Source organism: Branchiostoma lanceolatum, chromosome 13, assembly GCF_035083965.1.
Source record: "Branchiostoma lanceolatum isolate klBraLanc5 chromosome 13, klBraLanc5.hap2, whole genome shotgun sequence".
Lineage (NCBI taxonomy): Eukaryota > Metazoa > Chordata > Leptocardii > Amphioxiformes > Branchiostomatidae > Branchiostoma > Branchiostoma lanceolatum.
The window spans coordinates 10,815,837-10,843,798 of NC_089734.1; the positions used below are offsets into that span (position 1 = coordinate 10,815,837).

Here is a 27,962-nt window from a genome sequence, read left to right on the forward strand (position 1 = left end):
ATCTGTAAAACATTCTGTCAAACTGTTTTCTTAAAGAAGTGAAAACAAATCTTTGGAACCAGATAACCCTCCTGATGAACTAGACATCTCCTAGGGCTCCTGTCCTAAACATCTTCATCATCGAAGACAGACCAATTTCCTGTCTGGTGCATCCCTGGGAATGGTCATGATTAGTGCAGGATACTCAAGATCTCTGGAGACATGACTCAAGGACAGAAAACTTCCTAAGGTGAGCATCAGGGGTCTTCTTTTAGATAAACTTAGATAACTATCAATATTAATATGGGTGACATTCTTAGCTTTTGCAACTGGTTGAATCAAAGACAATTTATATCCTCTGTTGCACACTCCTTCCGTCTGTTTTCTTTTTTAAAGTTACCGTTTTCTTTTTACATTTTTTCTTATTGCTGACCGAAAAGGAGTCAGCAATGGAGGCTATAGACAGTGTACATGTAGACATCAGAAGAAAGAAAGTATAGCCTGGGCTCCAAATTGAATTTACTCTAACGTTACATCTCTGAATTGAAAGAAATCACTAGGTGCAACAGTTTTATCGAAAAGTTCAAGAAATCGAAAGAAAAAAATTATTTCCATTTGTCCTAGAGCTCTTTCCAAGCCTTTACCTTGCATTTAGGGAAGAGCAACCTTGGACTTGGATCTGTAAGAAGATAATGTCGACCTACTGTAATTTGTATTAACAACTTTGATCCTTATGTTAAGCATCAGGTATTCTTCCTGTCAAAACAGATCTTTTCTGCTTTACCTTTGTCATGTCTATAGTCCAGTGTATATGTCTAAGGCTTTTTCTAGGTTCTCAAATAGTGAGTCTGTCAGAACTAATGAGCATGTGTTGCCTTCCAGGTGAATCAAGTTCTGATTCCTTTAAGATTAACTTCTTGCACTTTGTTGATTGAAGGCAACCATATTGAAAAGATAGAATGGATGGTAACGTTACGTCACTTCTCCCATCATTATTGTTTGTCAAATGTAATTGTTGGGATTGAACAGAATATTATTCATGATCATCAAAGGAGAAACTTTGAAATTACCTGAAAGTTTTATTTAAAACATTAGACATTGCACAAAATGTGAATTTTTAGGAGTTTTCAACATTAGTGAAGACATGGTATACCATGCATTCCAATATCAGCAGTCATCAGAGATTAGCTGTGTTCTCAATGCCTGTGGATCATCTCTTTCTTCATGATCATAGTGCCGTGTTGACAGGTGGAACAGAGCGAGCTGAGTGTCAGAGCAATTTTCACCATTAGGTACAGTTTCACTGGAAAAACTCCAGGAACATTTTGCGGTCCCAGTATCAGACATCTTGTTAGCAAAATCCCAGACATGGTCAGGCCTAAAGTTGATTAGAATGGCCCTGGGTAGAGAACTGATACTTGTCCTATTTCAGGTGTTGATGAACATATCTCACCTCTGACATGAAAAAGTGAAGAGCTTCTCTTTGAAAGAGAAATAAGTTAAATTTTTTGCCAGCCCTAGGCAAGGAGGTTTTATATATTCCCTAGGCATGCAGAATTTGTTATGTGTGTTGTTTTCCAATCAGTTTCTCAGACAAGATTTTATCAGCGAAGTTTAGAATAGCAAAGCAAAATGAGAAAGTAGCATTTTTTTCAAGCCTATTAAGCATGAAAGTTGCTCAGTATGCTCCTGACGATATCTAGGACAAATAGAAATATGTAATACAAACTGTGCAACAATGCAAGACTATTTCAAACTTTCAAAGAATCTATATGAAGCAGCTTCAGCACATTTTTGTTGGGACTATACTTCCTCCTTTATCTACCCAATCAAGTCCTTTCAACAGATGTCAATACATGCACAGCTTTTAATTGGCATTTCTTTCACAACACAAAAGTCCTACAAAAGTCTAACGTTAACTCTTCACAACAATGATGCTAGGATAGGCCTTCAAACTTATCTATGTTAATTTTCTAATTGTAACACTGAAGATGTCTTTCAAGACTTAATAGTACATATTAATTGACATCTTACATGAATGCACTTTTCTAGCCCTTCTAAAACTATTTCAGAAAATAAAGTTTGGCACATGTCAGAATTAAATACTGAGTCAGAAAATTGCAAATATGCAAGGGTTGTGCTTTTCATCATAATGAATTGCAATTGATAGACCCTGTCAAAATTTAATTGGGTGAAAGTATAAAAAAATCTATTTCTAAGCACAAATGTCCTTGTCAGAAAGTTAGAGAATCGGTAAATTGATAAGTTCAAGACTTGTGGGAGTGGTAGTGATGATTGCCAGACTTCGCTTGTGAGGTTTGCACCTCTTTGTTTCAGGACGAGGTTGGGACAAGTGCCCAGCAACATTCCATTTGATTGCAAAAGGCCACAGAAATGTAACGTTAAGTCTTAACTCAAGAGTATTCTCAACACAATGAAGTCCGAGGAAATATTCACTATGATGCCATCCTGGTTGGGTGTATATCCACAGTATGAGAGCGACTGTTGGAGTGTTCAACAAGTAAGGATGTACAATACTCAAACACTACTGACAACTCTCACAGTAACTATGGACTATGTTGATATATGTGCTGTTATGTGGCAAAGACCAGACCAGAACATTGCAATCCTTTGGATCAAGTTGTTGAAAATAAACGGTTAGTTTGGTACGTTGTGTTTGGGACATAGCTCAAATAACCAAGCTAAATTTTACACTAGTTACTTTCTAAGTGTGGATGAAATAGACAGGCTGCACCTGACATTCTAGGAATAAAAGTTTGTGTCTTACTCTAGACTGCTCAGAGCCTTGTTTCCTCTGACATTGACTCTTGTTTCCTTCAAAAGGAAACCCCGGCTATGTTGTGACCATGACACCGCCTCCATGTCAAATTCCTTTTCAAATTCAGTTAGTAGTTAAATCTCACAGAGTCCCATATGTGCCATTTACAACAAGAAAGTAAGGAACATGCTTAACTTCAATTCAAGAATTCCTCTTTTACGAAATGGGAAAAGCAAAATTTCCAAATCGAATTGAACGATAATCAAAAGATGGGAAAGTGATATTCAGGTTTTGCATGTGCGTTTCTCACACAGCTATAACAGTTATGTTTGATATAATGTATCCAAGATTGCCAAGGAAATATTTCAGTGCTGTGTATAGCCCAGATACGAAGGAACGAGAATCTCTAAAGAGGTGAAATACAATTAAGGTTGTGTTGTTTATACATTGTACTTTGGAAACAGCAGAGCTGATCCAGACTTTTAGAAAATAAAGCTGGAGGTTGATACTCACTGCATACTTAATAGAATACATTTGCATATTTTAATCAGGGTCTTTGATGTGGGTTTACCTGGAATATACTCTTTGTAACAGATCCCTGAAGGGAAATAAAACATTGGGGGAGGAATTCCTTTGAAGTACAGGAAAAACAGAGAGTTCTGATACCTTGTCTTTACCAACACAGCCCAAGGGGTTCTTTTAGTCTTAATCTTGGTATCTGTTACCATGGATTTCTGAGACCTAACATCAGAATTCGCACAGAAAGAGATTAATTTTGAAATTGGCATCTTAAGTATTAAAGCTAGTGATTTCCTTTTAGCTTGATACAATATTCTCAAAGATGCTTGTTTGAACTAAAAAATACTTTGAACAAAAGCAACAAAAGTCTTGAGAATGAATGTTACTGGTATAACGTTGCTACCAGTTAGAAGGAAAACGATTTTTATTTTTTTGCAGAAAAACATGGTTGATTGAGTTTGACAGACATCTAATATGCTATTTCTGCTCTGTGTTCTCTGAAGAATGTGGGCATGCAGACAATCAGGCCTGCTAACAAGGTTGGCACCGGGCCAGGCATTTAGAAAGCATGGTTCTTAAGTTGAGGAGAAAAATGTGCAATTAGAGGTGGCCGTATCCTGCTATTTTATTAACAAGACTAAAACCCATGATTTCTTGAGGGAAAACTGAATATAAGTGAGAACAGTTGAGTGCTTTTTCCTTTAACTTTTTCAAAGCTTCCTTTATTCTTTTTTTGACAAAAATAGCTTTCTGGCTCATTTTGCAATGGATATGTTGCATGAGCAACTGTAGTTAAAGCATTAGATTGTTCAATGCATACTTTCTGAAATAACTTTATATTCAAGTTCTCAAAAGATTTTTTTCTTCATATAACGTTAATTTTAAATCTTCCAGTTTCTTTTCTGGCATTATTTGGAAAGATGAATTCTACATTAACATTGAATGCAACAGAAAAGTTTGTGAGGAAGCAAAAGATATTGGAAGTGCTTTCAAATTGATCGTGTAACGTTACAATGCAGCCCATCCTACTTGAACAGGTGCAGTAAAAAACTCTAAGTTGACTCCAACTTCAAAGCATTGCATCTAAACCAACAGTTGTGGGTGTACTTTTTTGAAGAGAGCAGGCTTGTTTTTAGAAGTTGACAAGAATCTGCAGTGTAAATCCTGTCCTATTTGCAGGTCACATACCGAGACTGAGAAAACTGTGGCTTTGGTGGGTTTCTCTTCCCCAGTGTATGTTTCCAGATGTGGTCCCAGGCTTTGAGCTTAATCCAGAGTGTGGTACAAATGCATGCATTTGCTTTGATCTGCTCCGTGTAAAGCCTTTGGTCTTGTCAAAAGTTAAAAGTCAGACCCAGGCCTTTAGTGTTGGTAACACATGGATTAGTGCGGTCGCATTATCATCTACTTTCTTCTTGCTCATGATCTTTTGTTGGACTACTTTTAGATCACATCAAGAAGGTCATAAAAAGATAACTTCTTTGTGTCCTTTATCAAGCCAAGTGCATCCCACCAATGTACTGTATCGATTTTAGGGTAAGAAATTGAAGTCTAGTACTAGTAATACATATTTTACAAGGCTTGGATATGAACATTCAGCTGAAGCATACAGTTCATTAACCTGTGTGCCTTTCTTGTTAGATCACTTGCACTCCAATGGTTGTCACCAACCAACTGATCAGAAATTGTCAGAATGTTAAGTCAACATTAGCAAATCCAGGCTGGTTGGTTGGTAACGTTAGTGACTATCGGAATGAATGCTGAGTGATGAAGTTGAAAGAAAAGCACTTACACCATATATACCCCACAACATTTGGTTAGACACTGTAGACTCCCCTTCACCATGTTTGAATGGTATGACCCAATTCCCAGGAATCTCTCTCCAAGTACAATTCTGGATGTGGTGTTGAACACTCGGTGACTGCTGTGCAACATGGAGAGCATAGTGCACTGGCTGGTTCTGAATCTATCTATCTAGTAAGTAGACTCCTTTTCCTATCAAAAATTGAGACTTTTTCATCCCACAGTAGTTTTTCCATACTCTCTTCTAGCTTGTATGTCATTACCTGTATGTGTGATGCTAACCAGGGCTGGTTGCCTGTTTTCAAGTTTGACACTTGTTAATATGGAATGTCCTGAAAGGAAATTGGGATGCTGGTACCACAGGTTACAAAACGTGTTTTCTCCCAACCCTTGCCAACTTATTGCTTTAATTTGACTTTTGATATTTGATGTTTTACTGGTAGTTTTAAGTTGTTTACTTAATTCTCTCCTGAAATTGCTTACGAGTCAACCAACTATAGAGATGAGGAGTCTGCATGTGAATTCTGCAAACAATTCCTCCTGGCGTTTTTGCCACAGCCATTACTAAGAATAGCCTGGGTGCCAGCCTTTTTAGCTTTCCTCCACCCTCTTGGTCGCTTTTTGGCTAAGTATGCAACTGAGAGATCAAAGCAAAGATGAAAAGCTGGCACCCGGGCTATATATACCAGGAAGCCACTGTAGGTGATACATGTATAGCAAAACAAATGTCAACATCTGACTCTTTCAATTTTTGTTCCTTTTTTCTTCCTTTAAAAAAAGTCACCACAAGGTTTTTGTCTGGACGTTGTTGTTCATTGTATGATACCCTTGTGGTCTGAGTTGAGTAAACTGGAGCAGAAAACCATAGGGGACCAGTAGGAATCCCTGCCCTTCTGTTTTCTACATGTGGAGGTTTTTCCTGGCATGTCTGTTTGGGTTGGCATTGCTAATTGGGCATGCAGAATCTGGGGGTGCTTGCTGATCCTATCTCACCACATACAGATGGTATCTCTGCAATATTACCTGAATCAGAGCAAGGTCTGATGAAAGAAAGATGAAATGTGTTATACAATGTACATGTATGTGTTAAGGCTTAGAATGACTTGAGTGCTTCCGTTTTTGTTGTATATGTTTAGATGTAACTTTGTTACATTGTCACTTACTTTAACAATATTGTGCATTTACTAATATATAAAAACCTTTGACTTTTAAACTTGATACTAGTCTGAAAGAACACCTATTTCCTGACAGAGTTTGGGGCATTTTGGACCAGTGTCACTTTCTTTACTGATATCAAGAACCAATTTAAAAAATGTTTCCTCAGAATAAATATGATCATTAATTTTGATCTTACAAACTGGTTTAAAAAGTATCTAAATCTGATGACTTGAGGCCACAGTAAACTCCTGATCATGATGTTATGTACGTAATACGTTTAAAAAAATTGCTAGAAAACTGTTCTTACTCTTTAATACGGCCACATCCATATGAACCAATATCAATCTCAGCATCCCAAAATGTTGCGCAGAAGAATTTCCTCCTCTCAAAGGACAGACTGCGATCAAAGACAGGAATTCCTTTCAGAGGAGGTTTGACTAATTAGTGCTGGACACGGCGATCCCTTTAGTTTAGAAAGAAGGAATTTTTCAGAAAGTATTTCTAAGACAACACGTGTTAGCTGTTACCATACAGAATGCAGTATGGTAGGGAGCAGAAAAACAAGCGCTGACCATAGGGGATGTCCAGATTTTCTACATCTGTGGCAGGAGGAGGTGTTGGTGGGATTACTTGGGGATTACTGTAAACCACAGATTTCTTTTTAGTGCAAAGTCAGCCAAGACATAGAAAAAGCTGTATTGCTAGTACTATTATGTGTGTAACTGTTGTTAATGTTCGGGCATTGCCGTTAGTTTATTACACAAACAGGTAATGACATCAGCAGATGGGGTTCATGCTGCTTCTTTTGATGATCTCCCATAGTTCACAGTTTGTATCACTGGGCAGGTATCCGACCAGGAGTTCTGGATCGAATCTTATATCAGACCATCCTGGTGAGGAAAAGTCAGACCATGGACCCTCCACTTTGATTCTGTGTTGTAAAGTTTGTCTGTCACATGTAACGTTAACTGTTAAAATTTGGTGAATACTTTGTACACTGCATTTCCAACAAAGTATTTATTGGTTGGAAATTTGGCAAAATGGGTCGCTTAATGGTTGTTGCTCTTTCAGTGATGAGTGACTGTGGTTATTGGTTATGATTTTTTTCTGCTCAATGTGTGAAATTTGCAATTTGGGTACAGCTAAGTCAATTGATGGACAACAAATTTTATGGCCCTCAAGAATGAAGAATTTTTAGGATATTGGTTCGGACTCTTCTTTTGTCTCAAATATCAAGTAGAAAATGACCAGAAAATACATTTTTCTGTATGAAAGAAAATGGACAAAACTGCATGGAAGAGCTCATTATTTTGGGGTCAGTAAAGTCATTGCAGCATCAGGAGACCATTATGGGAAAAACAGTTTCTTTGTAAAAATAAGAAAGCTTTGAAAGAGCCCACCTTGTGTGGTCAGTTCCGCAAGAAACCCAGTGGCGGGGGTTATTGGGACAGCGTTTCATCTAACAGATCGAAAACGGCTGCAGAGTCAAGGCCTGTAATTGAAGCAGTAGGAGACAGAGAGAACTTCCAGATGTAGACAGCAAGTGAGGAAAACAGAACTTGAAGACGTGACATGTGAAGAGTAACAGACAGGGAAGAGGAAGGGGAAATGGTGTGGCACCTGCTGGTAGTACAAATGATGTGGTTACTCAAATATAAGGGTTCAGAGATAACACTTTGCTCTAAAGAGCTGGTTTTATCTGAAATGTTGAGGAACAGAAGTTTAGATAGAAAATTAAAGTACAACTGTACAGCCTTTTCTGTACAGCTTTGTGACAACTAGCCGACTGCTGCCCACCCCTGTGTCAGGGACCCAGCAGCAGTATAATCAAAATACTCGATACTACTACTACTACTACTACTACTATACTTTATAGCATTTAACATTACATGTATATTGCTCACTTTCCCACAGAATATGGAGATTTATAAAGTCATGTGAAAAGTCTTCAAAAAAGAGATAACTGAATTATGAGGAATGTTGCGAAAAATCTCAGTCAATTAGACCAGAGTCCTTTCTCAGCTTCAGTTGTGAAACAGTTTTCTTGAAAAGTATTGATAACTTCAGATGATTCTCAGCTCAAGGATAGTGGTTTTCTCTCACAAGACTCCAACAGACAGTCCTGAGACTGTCAATGCCAATGGCCTGGTCTCCCTTGGTGATGGGGGTGATAATGAATTGGTTCTGTGTGCTGGAGAGGGTCATGTCTGTCAGAGGCTTCAGCTGGAGATGGTCATGTCTGTCAGAGGCTTCAGGACCAGCAGGTGGTGATGAGCACTGCCAGACATGTGTCCTCCTGTAGTCCGAAGGCTCTTCAAGGGGGATACGGTATACCTGATCGTTTAAAAGGAAACTTCAGTTTGTAGATATCTGTAGGTATGTGTATATTTTCCTTAGTTTAAACAAATTGATTTGTCCACAAAATATCATTTTGGTGAGTAATAACTACCTTTGAAAGCAATGTTCTGTTGATGTTGCAGGAACCCCTTTTAATAACCTCTCTTAAGGTAGAAATTTGTAGATATCTTGAGGTAAGAACTATACAGCCCTGTCAGCAGCTTTTCTGCAGGCGGTAAAGTACAACAACAACTGGTAAGGTTGGATAAGACTTTGGGGATTTTTGTGGAAACGTTTTTATAGATACCTCTTACAAATGTAGCATCCTTTTTTTTCACAAGTGCCATTAAGGTGTTTTTCTTACTAAATGATTGTCACTTCCTTAGCTTATTTCAGTAATACACATGCCTGGGTGAAATTTCTTCTAGTCTGGTGCAGTATTTTGATTTCCCAGAAAGATCATAGCTTTTTTTTGCGTACAAAGATCAAGAAAGCTGGCTGCAGTATATGACGTACCCATGGGTACATTTGTGACTTGTGTCTGATGTGGGATGGGCATATCCACCCATACAGCCTTCAGGTACATGTGTATAGCTGAAATGGTCTGCATTGGGGTTGCAATGTCTTTCCTTTCTCTGCCATGTTGTTAAGTTTGCACATACAGTAGAATCCGCTTAACTGCACCACCCATTTGTCAGCGTTTTTGGTGCAATTATCCGGCTGGTGCAATTATGCGAAATGCCCAGCTGGACCGCACCACCATGGGCGAGGGGGTATATTGTTAGTCAGAAACACTAGCACAAAGAAAACAGACGAAATTATTCAGTTAGTAACTGTATTTATTGACCCTTTGCTGAAAATAAAGAAATGACTACGAACTTGTTTTGATTTTGCATTCTTTCATTTTTCCATACGATCTACCGCATTAAAACACACGTAATATTACCGGGGAGGCATTCTGAAACATCGTCATGCCACTCATGGGATGACAGTTTCTTACATTACGTAGAGTGCAGTTGTTGATTTATGTAAATCATGTACCGCCATGAAACTAGGCATTGAAACTAAAACTTGGTTACTGATTACGGGTGACCCGCCCGGAACCTCCCATACGATTCCTATCAACGTAACTGTCAATGGAGACAGCCTTCTTTTGTTACTCAAAACAGTTTAAAACAAATTGGCGGTATTGCGCCTTTACACTGGCAGGTATCAGCTCATTTGTACTGCGTTTGCCGATTTTAGCGCACCTTTTCAGTTAACTTGTCGAGGATTTTTTTAAAAATTGGTGCAGTTATCCGGCATTGGTGACCATGCGCGGTGCAGATATGCGGAGTCACTAACAATGCAGTGAATGGGAACCGGTTTTGGATATTGGGATTCGGTCCAATTAAATGGAGTGTGCGTTTATCCAAGGTGCAGTTAAGTGGCTTCGTCTGTATATGAAGGAGGGTCTGCATAGGGGGGTCCCAACAAAACCTTATGCTGAATTCAGAAGAGCCCTCTATGTATAAATGCAAAATCAAGGATGGCAATCTGTAAAATTTTGTCGCTTGCCATTAATTTCGTGGATAAGACAGCTTTCCCTACGATTTACAGAAATCAAAATAGGCTGCCTATGCCCTATGAAAAGGGTATGCATGCAGACCCTGAATTGAAGATAGGAGGGCCCTTTCCTGCAGGATTTGTGCAATGGTCTGTGTATAACTTCATGTTATCAGAAGTTGTGAGAGCAAGGAGAACTCATCACAAGTAGCTATTTGGTATGTAAAAATGTTAAGTAAATAATACAGATGTTATCTCTTATTACATTCATCAGCAATGTTTGCTTTCCTGTTTTTCTTTTTTGCTTACAGAAATGAATCGCTGGTATTTTGAACCTTCTCTACCAGAGAATTGGGCTGTGTAATGGTAAAAGTGTGAACAATTATCTCTATACTCTGGTTTAAGCTAATGGACCATCTTTTGTTACAGGTAAAACACTGTCTTTTGTTTGCTGTAATCTGGCTCATGACACACTTCTTGGTTTATCATACATCTCTGATGCTATCACACTTGGAGATTATCAGTAGGCCCTTGATTTATCATGACTGCGGAGCAACAGCCAGGAGCTGATTTGTCATTTTTAAAAGAAGGCTTCAAAAACTCAACATTATCTTATTTTCTAAACAGTTGTTCTCTGTGTGCCTGGAAAACTGATAACGTTATAGATATAATTTTTTTTTACAAAAAGTGGGAATGAGCTAAATGTGTGTACGACTGACTACATATGGCCAGAATAAACTTAAGATACACGAGGACTGCCACATTGATGCCAATGAAAGTAAAAGGATTCCTTTCTTCCAGTTGGTGCATGTATTTAAATTCAGAATCTGAGGGCTGCCTAGTTGATTTCAGACTCTGTAACGTTGGGTAACATAAATTCGGGATTTTTCCGATAATGATTGACTGAAATCAATCTAGCAGAACAATAAACCATCCTTTTTTTTCTATTATTCTGTCAGTATCATGTACTATCTTTGCACTAATCATATATACATGGTAGATTTTGTCTCTAGTCGTGCTGACACCATAATATTTCAACTTGAAACTACCGTCCGCCGCACGCACAATGACGGTGCTGTCGGACAGGGGTGAACATTAATTCGGGAGAGAAGATTCGTCTTGAATATCTTACCGCTAATTACATTTTATACAGCAGCATTTCGTTCCATCCTTGGCTTGAGGAGAGTGCTATGGGTATAGACGTGTCCAAGTAAAAAAAATACACGAAAAAACGGCCGTACCGCACACATCAGGCCTACGGGAACAACCCGTGTGTTGAGTCGGTAGCTATAGAACGTCAAAGTCGACATCCACCGTCATGGCAACGTGTGCATTATTCATGGAAAGTTAGCCGGATGCCGTAGCATCGATAATACTACTATGTCCATGTATTCCTTGTTGTGTTAGGAGCAAACTTTGAGGAAAATATCGTCCTCAGTCCACAATCACACGCAACATTTAGACAAAAAAGTGTTCCTCACAAACCTTTGTCGTCTGCTTGACAACAGGATTCTGGGTAATGATATGGCGGCGGGAAAATACACGTGCCGTAGGTTGTAGCAACAAAGAGGAGTTTTGATGATTGATCACACTTAGAGTCCAATTGCAGGTCAGCAATTTTAAGAAAATAAGTTGTCTTGTAAATGATTGTGTTTAGCAGGAAGCGGATGTGACATTTGTCTTATAAACCAGCCGACAACGATGTAGTGTGATTCTCCCACGAAGCCCTCAGACTGTGACAATAAGGGACGGAGAGTTTTTGTCCTCGTCGCCTTCTAATGCATGCTTAGCGAAGCTTTTCAGACAGTGTTCTGAATACGTTAGTCTGTCAAGTTTGCATTTCTAGCGGTATTACTGATGTTGCATCTAGCACATATCCATAAATACCCCGTTTCCGAAAAATCCCGAATTTAAGTACCCCACAAATTTATGTTACCCAACGTTAACTCTTACCGGCATATATAAATGTCATATATCATTTCCCAAAAATGAGGACATCATTTCTTATATCAAATAGACTTGAGGAGCATCTATTATTCTGAAATGTTGAAATATGAAATGTTTTCTAGATAATTTCCTTCTTTATACTTTTATGTCTTACCTGTTAACGTTACATGAAAAGCAAGCTACACACTGAGATGTACCCAAAAGATGACTATGAATATCTTTGTGTTTCAAGAGCCTTTCTCTATCAAATTGGAGAAAATTCTGACCAAGTCCCTTGAAAGGTTTTGTTGCACAGACTGTTGACAGTCACTTGGCAACAGATATCTTGACTATAAGTCACAGTATAATCCATGGCTGTAGTTGTAAGAGGTGGAGCCTTTTTGATAAAAACCTTAAGAGGTGACCACCCCAGGAGGACTGTTTACTTAAATCCCAATTATTTCCATTTCTCTGGTCACTCGGGTCAGTGTGAGTCGTAGTTGGCGTCTTTGGGAGAGCACAGTAGTGGAGCAGAAGAGTAAGAAGTGAAAACTTGATGGGGACTGACTATTGATTGTGATATCAGCGTTTTTCTTCTGGTCAAATGTTCAACTACTTTGTCAGCGTAAGTACAGAATACAGTTTACATCACCATTGTATTTTCATATTGAGTAATTTTGGTATGAACAAGTCAACATTCAGATCAGGACGCTTCGGCCCTTTACCAACTAGACCCAGTCAACCCAGACCAACACCCTGGTCAACTCGGCCAGGGTTAGGGTTAGGGTGTTGGGCCCAGTTGACCAGGGTGTAATAGGCCGAGTTGGTCTGATTAACCATGGGCTGAGTTGCAACGTTGGTAATGGTTCGAAGCATCTGACATGGTCAACATTTATTACGAGCATCATATCACTAAGATCTCACAGATCTTGATAATTCTGCCGTTTGTGTTGTAAGGAATGCTGAAAGCCCACTCCTGTTTGTAAGTTGCTTTCTTGTTTGTTTATCATGGTTTAAAAGAATGCTATCTCTAAGCCTAGAAGTGTGCCCTTTTTCAACCTATCAACAATAGAATCTTTGTAATAACTTTCTCCTCACAATTATCTTGAACACACTGTGAGGAATAGATAAGGAAAAGGACCCAAATGCCTTCTTATCTTGTCATTGATAAGATTTTGTTTTCATCCTCTTAGAAGCAAGTATGCACTTCACTTTCAATATCTGAGTGTTTAAGCCTTTATTTGCTAAATGAGTTTCAGCAAGAGCTTTGATTTTAAAAAGGACAATAGATCAACTATTGTAAGAATCCTTGTTTCATGCGCTGAGTTGCTGTTGGGATATGCGGGTCAGCCTCACTGATCATACCTACATCAGACCGATAGCAATGATCCCACGATGAAAGTGATTTCAAAGATACCACACAAGAACTTTTACACACATATTGGAGTCTGTGGTAGGTCTCCTGCCTTCAATGAGATTCCAGTCTCTAATGACTGTCGTCCCCTGACATCATTGAAGTTACTGAAGCTCCAAACAAGCTCAGCTGTTATCTTCTGACAGAGCGGAACCCTCTGTTTCATGGGTTTCCTGAGTAGTGGTACTCTATCATGAGCCCTTTCAAAGGAGTACTTCAGAATTCAGGGAATGCTATTGTAGTAGTAGTAGTAGTAAAGAAGTGTCGGATCTCAGACTGAGGACGAAGCATGACGCTTTTTCGTTAGCTAGTAATGCGACTTCGCTAGGGCTTGCATATATTTGGCCAAGCACACTGGGTTACTCCTACTCTTCTTGATAAGTGTGTTGGGTTCTTTTACATGTAGAGGTTTGATACCCTAAAGCTCCCCAATACACGGGGCCGCTGGCTTTACGTCCCCATCCGTCTTATCTACACAATTTAAGAAATTCTCACAGAGCACTTTATAGCAGGTGCCATCTATAGCACGGCAGGGTGGGGTTGGGGGGTAAGGGGAGCGGAATCATCCCATCCGTCCAAAAAAATTATGAACTTTGTGACATGAAATTGATGAAAAGATATTTCTTAAGCTTAGAATGACAGATCAAACAACAAAAATTAACGACATGGGCGCCCAAACATTAAGTGAGACGGAAGAAATTTCAAGCCGGAGACACCTGGTCAGTTGTCTTTATGTCTTAAGTTTGCAGATTAAGTTAAGGGCACTTATGTTAAGTCTCTGAGAATCATTCCAATTCTATTCCGGCCACTAGTAAAGGAGGCAGCATACCTTGGAGTCCAAGACCTCAACTCTTTGTTGATAATCAGCATGTCTTTACCATCCCCAACTGTTCAAAGTTTTCTTTTTCAGTCCAGGTGTTTATTCCCCAGGGAGCCAAAGTGTAGAGACATAGTTGGTTCCACAACAAAGAGAGACTGTTTTATCACTAATTAAGCAGCAACAATGTTTGTATTTAGTAGATTTTCTCCCTCAGCAAACCAGGTAAACAGTGTTTTCCACTTCATTTTATTTGAAAGGAAGAGTTCTTCTGCAGAGCACTGTAATTACAGACAGCCGCTGATGAGACGGCAATTTAAATTGGTGTTTTTTAGAGGTTTTGTCCATTCTGTCCAAATGAGATTGAAAATGAACATCACTTTATCCTGGATTGTCCACTCAACATGCTGATCTATTCATAGACTTGTACGTTGGTTAATTAATTGGTATCCACTTGTTTTTTATGTATAGTTGTAGAAGACCTGACGAAAGTCACTGTACTTTAGTTGTGTCAATAAAGATTATTTTATCAGCTTTTCCAGTATTCTCTGCAAATCCTGTAAAAGTTGCACCACTAAGGAAGCATACCAACAGAAACCAAAACACTAATATTCAATAGGTCTACTGCAGCTGGTAGTCCAGCCACAATTATTGTCATAATCAGATGGCCAACAGTGCCTTCAAATAACTGCAGTACCATGTCAGTCCACTAGATGGTGGTATCAGGTTTCCATGTAAAGTTATGTGAATACAAATGCAGCTTGACAAGGAGAGGGTACCTGAAAATGCGTAGAATCTGCTTGAAAAAGTAAATATGGACAATCTTACCTCAGACCTTAGTCCATCCCGTTCGTCTTTCTTTGGTACATCAGGCTGCTCTTTCTTCAGGTGTGTCTGGTTTTGTACCTCCTCTCTTGCTTGTTGCCAGAAGTTCCCTATCGTTGATGCAAAATTGTCAGAGATATCTACTCACAACATGTTATCTATGTAGATGTGTCATTTGACTGGCAGTCTGTTTCCTTTTAAATCAACATGACTTTGGGTATGATACTGGTCCAGCACATCTCTTAGAAGGTGTAAAACTAAAATTTGTCCAGCTGATATGACTGTTGGATATAGGAGCAGATGGTTGTATGATTTGCATATCATAATGAAAGGTCCATATTCAGCACATACATACATTTGTAACCATATTGTTTTATAGTCCATGTGTTAATACAAGCTACCGGTATGTGTTATTTACACAGCATACATTACAATGGAGTCAGATTCCTTACTGATTATGTGCTTGCATGGCCACAAACTATCGCCCTGGAGCACTCATGGAGTGAAACCCTTAATCTCCGTAACGTAATTATGTTGTCTGAAACCACATAAACAGATTATACTCAAATCACTTAACAAATAACTATCATACAGCATATAAATTCTTGGAGTCATGTATAATTTCTTTGTGACTTAATGTCTTTGTACACTGCACAAGACTACATTTAGATGTTATTAGCTTGTCATTGATGGATGGAATGTAATTGTCTATTGTTCTTAAATGTAATATTACCTGTTGCTAATTTTCCACCGGCCCATGTAACGTTACCCCCTAGCGTTTTAGATGCACTTCTTCAAAGCAAGTAGAGTTTGCAAATACCTTAAAACCTGTACTTTAAAGTGCAACATCGCATAGTGATGAAACTATTTATGAATACAATATCTTTCAGAATGCAGGACGCACGTGGCTTGAGCTGAAATTAATCATGACTGCTCAGTGTTCATATGAATGAGCGATATCTCGTGATCAATGAAAAGGGCAGAAAGTTATCAACAGAGTTGATTTTGTTAAAGTATTCATTTTTGGCAGATACGAATGCATATACTGTACATGTTCGATATTTTGCAGTAGAGGATTTATTTGATCCAGGTGTAATTTACAAGATGTAAAATGTGTTAACGAATCAGGCAGAACAAAAGTGGGCTAATCCCACCCTAAAGGGTATCATATTAGAGGAAAACACAAGATAAGATCGACAGATTTTAGATGGATGAAGGAAGCCTATCCTTTATCACATCCTAGCCTCTACCAGGCTCCAGAGGCACCAGAAAAGAGTAGAAATTGGACAAATAGACAGATAACATGATAGAGAAGTTAGTCTGCTAGATGTCGCAAACTGCTAGTACTCCCTGGCAAGCTAACTGCTCTGGCATGTTATCTGCCCATTTGGCCAATTTCTACTTTTTTTTCAGCGACCTCTGGAGCCTGGTAGAGGCTATTTGCATCCTGTGCATTGAGGTAGCATGCATATGCATGGTTGGTTGGTCGATTTTTGGCTCATAAAGTGTCGTGCTATATACATGGGCCTTTGCCTAAGGATGAACAACTTTTGAGCCACTAACAGTTCTCTCTACAAGGATACCCCAGGATCAGTTTTCCTGCCACAAAACTGTAAGTTAGGTTTTACCTCCTTGGTTTTACTACCTGTAAGGTGATACAGGAAGTAGCCATCAGCACTGTCATTATCTCAGCACATGTACTTCTCGCCTACAACATTGTCTTCCTGTAGCAGAGACACGTAAAGGTGTCACATTGACGTGAGAATCTAACTTTACTTGCCGTGTAACAAAAGCAGTCATTATGTTTTTTATCTTGCCAATGAGACTTCCAAAGAGGTGAACGTTTCCAACAGTTTCTATTTGTTTAATGATAACTCAAACTTCTTTATGTGGATTCTTAAATGATATTTGGTTTGTACAATGACTCATGTAACAGTAACAGTTGTGCATGGGATTTGGCCTAAGGATGATCAACTTTTGAGCCACTAGAAGCTGTCTCCACAAGACTGCATTAGAATTATTTTTCCTGCCACAAAACTGTGACGTTATGTTTTATTACCTGTGATTTGATACGGGAAGTAACACCCAGTCCCCCTCATCATCTCAGCAGCACGTCCTGCACCCGAACACCTGAGTGTACTTTCCCTACAGTATCAGGTGATTTTGCCATTAGTTATTCGGCATCCTCAACACAGTGACACATATGGTGGATACACACCTGTGCACCTGTTCTTTGCACCTGACGTGTGACTTTTTCCATGATAGGCGATAGGCTGATGTTATAGATCAACTTTTACTGCAACAGAAGTAGTTATCACGACTCCATACCCACCACTTGAAACTCATGCAAGATGAGCAAAAAGGTTTCCAGAGACTATCAAAGTGGAAGCCATACAAGATTTATAAATGCCCCTCCTGGAGCCGAAAGCCTCGGCATGGGGCCAGTTATCAGAAGACAGATGAAGAAAGGCATGATTTATAGAGAACTGATCTTTTGTGTAAACTTTTGACTATGTTAATCCCTTAATTGTCTTATGGAGACACACATCGCTTCAGACAGCTGCCTTCACTGCAAGACAACCTGTGAAATTTTGAAGTGGATTTCTCGATGTAGAAATGATGTCATACTTCTGAGCAATACATGGTCGAAAACATGTCCATGTTTGTTTTGAAAGCCGTTGAAGCCTCCAGGCAAATTCTCATTATGCTAAGACAGTCTGGTTTGAATATCTCAGTAAAGAACACTGCAAAACGAGCATAACATTTGAAAACCACAAGGTTAGGAGAAAAGCATCTGCTTCAAGAAAGTTGAAAGAGGTCAAAAACAAGGAGACTTTGAACAAAACTGTTCTGAAATCAACTTTTGAGTCACGAGAAATGTGTTTCACCTGTCTGCAGACTTCCAAACTACTCATTAACAAACATTATAAATGTTCTTTACTGGGAAAACAATTTGCAAACAACAATTGACCCGGTGACAATAAAACCGTCGGCGTCCGGAGAAATCCACACGGTTGCTAGGCAACCAATGAGGGGAAGTGGTCTATAGCCGTTGGAGGAGGTTGGGCCTTTCCTGAAGTATTTACGTGTTACGTGTGTGGTGATCGTAAATACCTGAGTATTGACCGTTGCAGTAACACATCAGGTGAGTTGGTGCTGACTGGAGGTACTGAAGTGGTTGCAGAGTAAGAGAAAATGTTATAAGGTATGTCTGTTAGAGGAATAGTCCTTTACAAAGCTGTCAAGTACATGGAGTATACTAGCTCAAGCAGACCGGTTATCATTTTATGGTGCTTATTTATGATATAAATAGAGAATCCCTTTGGACTTTGCTATTGTTCCGACCCCCCCTTTCCATACCATGTACTGTTTCAGACAATGAGGTTTATTCCCAGGTGTAAAATTCGGTGGAAAACAGGTTGGAAGGGTAGTGACCCCAGTGTAGTCTCTACCAGACTAACTACGCTGGCTACAGGGTGAATATTTGCCAGGGGAGTTTCAACACCATAGGGTTTGACCAGCCATGTTACAGGGGACCAACCCTCTTAGCTAATTATTCCCCATTTTGCTGAATTCTACCATCCGTACCCCTGTACAAAGGACTGGTGGGCTAACCAGAGTGAACTAAACAGTACCCAGCATACATGTAGCTCATTGTTGCCCTTTTATATATGTAGCAAGCATCATTTATAAAATATAAACTTGGAAGTTTACAGGTAAAGTTGGGTGATGCAGCAAACTTCAAAGTCATATCCAAGCTATTCTAATGTATTGGAATGAGTTTAGTTTAGTGATCTTTAGTGTCAGAGTGAAAAAGTCATCATTTTGTGCTCAAAATTCTTACCCATTCAATCCTCTACAAAAAAGCAACTGATAAACTTGTAAGGAGAACAAAGAAATGTTTTCACTAAAATCAAGGAGGACAAAAAGAACTGTACTGAATGCACAAAAGGAGCTAAAAAGGCAGGTGTACAGGCTTAAATAATTCTAATGTCATACAAAGGACAAGGAGCTTTTCAAGTTTCTAGGGGAGACAAAAAATAGTCTGCTTGATACTGATTTTATTTTTTTACCAAGAATTTGTTTTATATCTTGGTGCAATTTGTCTATCTCCATCAATTCCCATACCTGTCATCTATTCATTTATTTATGAGGCATATGAATTGATAAAACAAACATTCAATTTCTGATCAGTCCTAAGTGGGTCACTGAAGGTGTTCCAGTTCAGAAGGCCTATTCTCCAAGCAGAGGTTTTGGTCGGGTGGGGTAGTAGTGGCCGTGGTTTTTACGTTGTAACGGGATGCCAACGTAAAAAAAAACAGCCACTACTACCCCACCCGACCAAAACCTCTGCTTGGAGAATACAGAAGGCCCTGCTTTCTCTGGATCAGTCTGTACTGAATTAGTAAACTGATATGGGATGTATAAAGTGAGGATATCCTTGTTTAACAAAGCGTACCATTAGTGCAGGTGGGCTTTATACCAGCCCTACCTCCATATAGAGGCCTTCTTTGATGTTGATGAAATGGTTATGATTCTGTATCAAATTATGAGATGTATAGAAAACTACATGTATAACCGTTACCATTGTTGCATCCTGGCTTTACAATATGGCATGAACAGGGCTTATAATCTATGCACATCATTATGTTAATATGTGCATCTGGGGGGCCAAGTCCTGTCATATCATCTACATGTATGACGTTTGTGTATATTCTATGCACTAAGTTAAAATAAAGTTAGAAATGTTTGCCACTACCAAACTGTACAAAATGTATGTATCAAAGTTTGCTGTTGTTGTAATGCTTCAATAACAGTGACTGTAGTTGCTGTAAAGTTAAAGATTCTACAAAGCTGTTTTTCTTGTCCGAGTTGCTGTTCCTCTGCATTTCCTGTGCCAAAAAGAAGTTTATGGGGTGGAAATGATTGTTATTTGAGAAATGGGAAGACTCCGTGCCTCCATAAAAACACCTCTGACTAACGAGTCCCAATTAAACCCAAGAAATGAACAGGATGTCTCTAATGAATTTTGCTGTTGACAGGCTCGCACATAAAAATGTAGTTACTGGGTCTGAGTTAGGGGTGTTCAGAAATACCAAAGCATGGCTGGCAGGGTTTTCCCATATCCTGTAAGGTGCCTGAGATGTTTGTTATGTGTGACGGCTTAGGCTGGGAAGGACGTCTGTTTTCTTTTGGTATTCTCCAAGCAGACTCATCTTCATGAGTAATTCATTGCAGTCCCCCAACGACACAGAGGTCAAGGGACTAGGTAGGTAGGTAGGTAGGTAAGCAGTAGTCTGTATAACATAAACTCCAGCTGTCCGGGGGTTTCTCTCCCCTTCTCTAGGCGGCGAGGCGGTTACAGGACGGCGAGCCGACACGGGGCTTTATTGAATTCAGGCTAAGCAGACTCAGGTTGTTCGAGAAAATTGTGACTTTCTTAACATACTTGTGCCCTGTTTTTTGTCCCAGTTGGGGAGGGAAGACAATAAATGGAGCATTATAATGAGAAGGTCACAATTTTTCCCAACAACCGCTGCTTGGAGTGTTTCCTTTGGATGGGGTGAATGATGTGTATGTGATACAGTCTTGCATCACATTGCTTTAAGGATGTTGAGTTAATCTCAAAATCATTAAGATGGTCACAATCAATAATTTTGCCTGCACTTTTTGTAATCTCCAAGCAGATATAGAAAGGCAAAATCATAACATTTCTCACAACAGGCCTTTCTTGATGTAATGGGAGTTTGAGAAACATTATCTGCATCTGCTTGGAGATTAAAGATTTTACATATACAGTATCTCTATAGGTTTCTATTAAAGGTCAATGTCTAATGGAATGTTTTGTCGGGGGAATGATTCCCTTAGCCTGGGTGCCTTCAGGGCATTGAGTGTAGGAGCCCTGGTAGTAATCGGATGGCACCCAGGGTATGATTTCCTATCAACATTCCTATAAAAAAAACTGGGGGGGGGGGGGGGGGGGGTAACATTCTTTTTTCATATCCTTGTTTATTTCTTTTTGTTGTTCTGCAGCATCCTTAGATGAAAAGTGTAGCCTCAAATTGATGTAAAATGAGGAAAGAGAAAGGTTCATGGATAGAAGCAATCACAACAATTATTCTAAGTATTGTGTCTCAGATTTTCATATTTTACCACATGACTGTTATATATTTCACAAAGAGGAAATTCCGTTTTTCATACGCACCATTTTTCTTTACAAAGAATGCTAATTAGCTTAACCCCAATACCGAATTTTAAGTACTGTTGAAAGACTCGTGGAAGAATATCAATGATTGAATGGAACAGGTGGAAATTACTGTTCACAAACAAGTCTCCCTCCAATCCTTTACAGAAGCTTGACAATTAACTGATAAGAACTATGAGAAACGTGGCAAGTAGATAAATGAAGAAAACAAGAGGTGATAAGCATATAACGGAAAATCATACCTTCTGATCTGAGTTACACATGTTAGATTTTAAGTGGCTTGAGGGGAAGAGTGTTCGTCATTTGTACCATTTCCCTACGCGTCATCTGATTGAAGGGAACCCATCATTTAACTTTCCGCACGAATCCGCAAAGATTCTCAGGTATTCCAATCATTCCTTCCATCTGGTCACGATTTTCCCAATGATGTCCTCCTATGGGGACTCATCCTAACATATAAGGAAGTAGAGTCTTAAGGCAGAGTTCAGTCTTAAGGGAGGAGGATATTACCAGGTTATCTCCAGTTATCTGGCTCTTTCAGATGTCTGTTGTTTGTTTTGACTGCTACTGTTTCCTCTTTAAAACCAAGTCAAGGTCTGTCTCAAGAAAGGACACTTGATAAGACTTTAAAAGCAATTGTTTGCATGCATGAAAAGTTTCTAAAATCTTCTATTTCCTATTTTTCTACTAAGAAAAGGATTTGGCAAAACTTGGACTGTGTGACAAGTTTACCTCCCTCCATTGCATGTTCTATGAATCTTACATGTGCTACTGCCTGTAACTTTTGATTTGTTGATAAAACAACTGAGACAAATATATTTATTTTTTCTTCCCTACAGATTTAATTGGCCTCTCATTGGAACTTCCACTCCATCCTGTACATGACACAGCTGACCAGCACGCTGATTTGAACGTTACATCAGAGCCCATCTCGTCAAGAAGTTCTGCTGCATAGTAAATGTGATAAACTGCCACTGATCTCTAAATCAACTGTCATCCATTGCCAAGGTCATACTCCCTATTAAATACCCTGTACCAGTTGCTGAAGTAATGTGTCCTACTTTTACCCCAAGGCTCTTGTCAAGATGCTGATTATGAAATCTCCTCTGAAGAGCTGTGACTGCTTATTAGATCTCTAAGTATTTGATTAGCCCAAGGAGTCTTGATTGGCCTGGAGCCCCGAAGCAGGTCCTCTGAGATACTGTGGGAACTCGAAACAGCCAAGACGTCACCATAACTGATAATTTACTGACGGCCACTCAGCGAAGTTGGTGTTAAGCACAGGACTGTTAGATCTGAGTCCACAGTCTCTATGTATCCACGTGCAAAAAGGTTGATGGTAGAAAACACGAGGAAAGAACGAGAGTGACAATGCTGCCAAGTTGGATGTTACCTTGTGGACAAGACATCTGGACTGTGTTCTGTGTAGAGTCGAGGATCTTAAGAACTGTGAAACTTGTCCTCCTGATTTTCCTGCTGTTGATAGACTTTGTGAAGGGAATGGAGTGGATTGTACCAACGTATCCAGTCAGTGAGTATGAGTTTCCTATTTTCCGGTTGAAGGAAATGTTTTGCATTTGTGAAACAATTTCAATGTTTTTTGTTACTGTAATATGCTGAAAGAGAGAGAATGAAGTACATAATTATAACAACCCATCATTCATAAGATTTTCTCCACTCTGGTGAAGCAAGGAAGTAAGAGAATTGGGCAACCCTGGCTGTTCATGTATCAATGTGTCCATGCTGAACCAACCAATGAGTAAATAAATAATTAAATGAATTTGAGTTCTAGCATTAGGATGTAAAAACCGAAAAGAAACATGGGAGCAATCCCGAAAGTAAAAAAATGATTTAAGAGTACAGTATTCAGCTGTCAACATTTTTTGATAAGTTTGAAATAAGATATTCTTCCTCTATCTTAACCAGAGGGCTGCATATACAGCTGTATCTTGACCCATTAATGTCAAAACTGTGCAAGTATCATTCTTCGGGACACCATTTTACACCTGATCAACGTTAAATATTGTTCATTCATATCACCGAGGGGAGCCTTGTCTTTCGTCAACTGATGTAAATTGCCTCGGGCAAAATATTTGATGCATTTTTGGTCAAAAAGAGCATTTCATTACTTCACTTCAAGGAAGTGATTCAATTTTGACCTGTCTGTGTTTCTGACATACATGAAGGTGGTGATGTTGTCATCTCTGATCGCCTCATGGTATCTGTGATACTAAACTCTGTGTTTACCTTACGATTAGAGTAAACATCTAGCTCTGATCAATTCTGTCTCTAAACATGTGATTGATATGCTGACAGGAGTGGTTATGAATATGACCACTTCTTAGTTGATCATAGTTGTCATGAGTAAGATATTTTCCAATTAACTTCAAGATGGCCAAACAAAAGGCAAATGTTACAGTAACTGTATAGTATTTGTATTTGTATTCATTAGCAATGAAACAAGTCTTTACACTGGGTCAGCCAAAGCAGCTCTCGCAGGCAATGGCTGACCCACCAAGATACAGACGAATGTTCAACCTACATCGTGTAACTTATATAAGTAGGTCATTGCTTGTGGTACAGTTAGATTCCCTTCCACATGTTTAGGTATTGAGAACCAGTATTTGTATTCTTTAGGGCACAAGTCACGATGATATATTGGTGGGCGATGATTAGTTGACCAGAACTAATTTAAAAGGTGTACAGGAGCCTCTGCTTCTGTAGATTACAAACTTAATTAGACCTTAAGTGTTTCCAGTCATAGTGGTTGATTTTTGGGTCAGACTGTCACATAGCAGCTTGTCTTATCTACTGGTGGAAGGAAGAAGTGTGATAGGCATCAGGGACAGAGATAACTTTTGTACATTTAAGGACAGGAGGCTGTTGGGCAGTAATTATCAACAGACAGGTTACTCCCGAAAATCTCTCTAAGATTTCTCGACTTTGTTTATCTTGAGGAAGACTTTGATGAAGGACTTGTAAGTAAATTGCTGGAGTACTTTTAAGGTGGAGTAATTTTGTATCGATTTACAGAGGATTAGTTTGGGTGTTTAGATCAGTCGCTGTGTCCCAATTATGTTATCCTTGTACTGTTGTAGTACTGTTTACTGTCATGTAAGTGATCCCATGTTTCAAAATGTGTGCAGGGTTTAAAAGTCCTCCTACGCCACTTGGTGGAGCCTATGATTCACAGCCCTTGGGCCACACAACTTTGTGCAAGTCTCTACAGCAGGGGGCTAGTCTGCTGGTGATTTGTCTGTTTAACTTCCAAATTCTTTCCCAAATGCTGAGTGCTAAGCAGAGAAAGCATTTTGTACCATTTTGAAAGCAGGGTTCCCTTTAAAAGATGTTAAAACACCAGTAAGGATCCTTAGTAAAAATTTGATTCTATACAAAAATTTCAATCAGACACAAAATGTTATCAGTTATAGATTACTACAAAGAAAAACAAGAACAGTTCACATTAAACTGAAATTAATATTTTCATTTACCATTGTCCTGACATCTCTGGGGAAACTGTTCCTGAAGTATATCAATGATTGATCACATTGAATTTCATACCAAGTAATTTGGGTATGGTAGAGAGATTATCACAAGAATAAGTATTTAAGAAAACAATAGAGTCAATAGAGGGCTGAATACATGCCCCAAGGAAATTTCTTCCCAGCTAACAGTCGGAATTTCAGGTTACAGTACCTGTTTACTACAGGGAAGATTTTTGCTACTCATGGAGTCTTCGATGTTTCTTCACTTTTATGATGTTTTTTTTCAGCCACCCCATATGTGAACAGTATGAAGTGCTGGACGTGTGAGGATGGTGCAGAAAACAACTACCACTGCAACAGGTGGGCACCTGATGTCTGGTGTCCGCAAGGTAAGATCCTTTCTTAATTCTTTTCCTCAAGCCATGTCTGTAGACTTTTACACAAATACATTATTACTGTCATGTCACTATATTAGAGATCTCTCCTTTACTGGAACTCAGTAACTTAATTCCACAGACTGTGCATGTGCAGATATCATTTGATTTAATTGAAAAGGAAATCAAAATTATGTATGACTGTAAATAATGTTAGATATGCCTATTCAGCACTTTTTGGATAGACTACAATACCTCCAAATATTATATTTCTTTAGAAAGTGAGAAATCTAGATCAATAGCAAAAAAAAAAAACCTAGCCCAAATGTTTGACACATGCCAGGTAAAATGTTGTCCTTTCAATTTCATTTCAACTTGCTTACAGCGGTAAGAAAATGTCTTCCTCTCTCATTGCAATGCATATTCCTGAAAATTCCTCTCTTATCATTTTTCAGGTACAAAGTATTGCTACACATTCCACAGAATGAGTGGTAATGAGAGTAGCCTGGTGGTTAAGAAGTGTGCCACAGAAGGACAGTGTACTGTGAAGTCTGTAGGATGTAGAGATTTTGGAATCAACACAAGGGTGAGTAGATCTACAACATCACAGCTCAAAATGATTACTTTCGCCAAGATGGTCAGGTTTGCAGTACTGGAGCTGTGGATATTTGATAGGCACAGGTTGTGACGACAACGGTCAAGTTGGATTATGGTCCCCCTGGTGGCTTTCTATGGTACTGCAATGGAATTTGTGTTCTGCACATGCTATGGTCGTGATTGCTCTTGGGACAGTGAGTAAGGGTGCAGGTTTGGGTGCCCTAGTAACTTTACCAGGAAAACATCCAGGCTGCAACTTTTCATCACTTGTAACAGAATATGGTGACATCTAGAGCCACCCATAGTCTGGAAAATGTGTAGTGTGTGAAAATTTGTTTCTGCTGTTAAAATTTGCTATATCTGGACACTATCAGAAGTGACACATCCCCACTGTTTAATTAGAACTGGCTCTCTGTATCAGATTCAGTCAGGAATGGCCTGAAGGTCCAACCAGCTCCCTCGGGTGCACACTTTTCTTTCCTGTGCAGTTTTAACTTTCCAGTTCCCAAGTTGTAAACAGGTTGTGAAGTAAACATTCTCATGTGTCAAAGAAGATAACTCTGGCTCCATTACGTATTTGTGAGATTATTGAATGCTTAAGTCAATATCTGCAGAAAAAAAGCCATTGGTTACTTGAATCACGCTGGAAATTACATTCAGTTGGTCTAAAATCACAATCATTATTGGATGATTCATTGTATTTACTTGACGTGTACAAATAGATTTGTATGAAAAAGATGACTACTCACCCACAGTCTAGTGTATTGTCAGTTGTTTCATCTTGCTGGGGTTGCTTGCACTTCAGATGCGGAGTTTGAAAGGATGGAACTTGAATTTTAAGCTGGTACCTCAATGTGCTTGAAATTGTCTGTTCAAACACCGTACTGAGTAACAGCTAAAACATATAGCATTTTTACTCATTTGCATCATAATTCCTGTGATCCACCGTTACATTGTAGTCTATGATGCTGCAATATGATAACATTTTAGAGCTGTGGGATTTGAATATTGAAAACCATCAACCAATTAAGCAACTGATGATAAATCCCATTCTACTCAAGCTAGGATTCTTTTCTACCTTGACATTGTATGTCTAACCCTTCACTCTACCTTGAAAATGCTGACAACTGGGAAAAGGGATTATTCTGGACTAAATGAAGGATTTAGCAGCAATTATCACTAAAGGTTGCTGGCTCAAATAGTCATTTATCAATGGCAGTGATCAAAATAGTTTCTGGAACCACGTCCAGAGGGGCCTCTACTGTTACTGAGTTTCAGCTTCGCATTTCTGAAGGAAGGAATAGAATGTGAAGCAATGGAGATGTAGAAAGAGTATTTTGCTGACAAAGATTGATGTGGATTAGGAACACTGTAAATGCAGAAATATTTGTGGTGGTTTTATGTTAGCGGGTTTTCGCGGTAAGCTTTGTTGTGAACTAAAAACCACCACAAGTCAAAAACTTTTTTGCCTTCCTACCCCCCTGTCTACAATTGTCTCAAATGTGAGCTTAAAACCACTGTGAACACACCATTTCCTCCCTACCGTGAACTTAAATGCATTTACAGTACTCATAAATGGAATTGTCTGTATCAAAATATTCCTAATTTTCATTCACTGAGGAAAGATGTTGGTTGGGTAGGATGGACATCTGAAACGACCGGTATTCTGGTAATCCAGCTGTATAGATTAAATTAAAATATTATCATTATTTATATTTTGCAAGAATAAATGGTATGCTAACAGTTGTTTCTCTCCTCACAGGAGTGCACATCCTGTTGTGAGGGGAATGTTTGTAACTCAGAAGTGCCCATAAATGCAACTGATGCCGTGTTTGCCACCATTACACCATTGAACTCAGCAGAAAGATCAGACCCATTCTTGTGGACTGTTTTAGCCTGCCTACTTGTGTTATATTACAGCAACTACAGGCTTTACTCCTAGCTACATGTGAGACCTTTTAAGGTATTCTAAATTTCTCTGTAAATAATATGTATATAAAAGAGGATCTGTATCTGTACATTGTAATTAATGACCAGTTGTGCTACAGTTTGTATTTGGTGTTGGACACTTGTCTGATATGATAATTTGTTGTTAAATATTGTATTGTCCCAGTAATCAATTAATTTCAGCAGTCTAACATGTCTGTTGCAATAAAAACATATTTCCACTACATTGTCACTTGTGCATTGTTTTACGTC

At 39.0% G+C, this 27,962-nt stretch overlaps 1 protein-coding gene and 1 long non-coding RNA gene across 3 annotated transcripts; one reads left to right on the forward strand and one right to left on the reverse strand.

Annotated features, from left to right (window-relative positions):
- Positions 1–8,319: 8,319 nt before the first annotated feature.
- LOC136447294 (uncharacterized) lies at positions 8,320–26,646 on the reverse strand. The gene is made up of 3 exons (XR_010757703.1): positions 26,513–26,646; positions 15,106–15,212; positions 8,320–8,572 (listed from the first exon to the last, which is right to left on the reverse strand). It is a non-coding gene; the product is annotated as an uncharacterized lncRNA (long non-coding RNA).
- LOC136447289 (ly6/PLAUR domain-containing protein 6-like) lies at positions 18,165–27,934 on the forward strand. 2 transcript variants are annotated; one of them, XM_066446028.1, is made up of 5 exons: positions 18,165–18,247; positions 22,147–22,838; positions 25,080–25,181; positions 25,622–25,752; positions 27,526–27,934. In XM_066446028.1, exons 2-5 carry the CDS (start codon positions 22,679–22,681, stop codon positions 27,703–27,705), a joined length of 573 nt encoding a protein of 190 aa, XP_066302125.1. In that variant the 5' UTR covers positions 18,165–18,247; positions 22,147–22,678; the 3' UTR covers positions 27,706–27,934. The 2 variants fall into 2 exon arrangements, with proteins under 2 accessions (XP_066302125.1, XP_066302124.1); XM_066446027.1 differs by having other exon boundaries at positions 18,198–18,307.
- Positions 27,935–27,962: the final 28 nt, after the last annotated feature.

Bases quoted from the DNA above. Each gene is read 5' to 3' on its own strand.
- LOC136447289 (XM_066446028.1), top strand. From the start codon at position 22,679: ATGCTGCCAAGTTGGATGTTACCTTGTGGACAAGACATCTGGACTGTG. The intron at 22,839-25,079 runs GTGAGTATGAGT...GTTTTTTTTCAG, and splicing joins TGTACCAACGTATCCAGTCA to CCACCCCATATGTGAACAGT. The intron at 25,182-25,621 runs GTAAGATCCTTT...ATCATTTTTCAG, and splicing joins TGATGTCTGGTGTCCGCAAG to GTACAAAGTATTGCTACACA.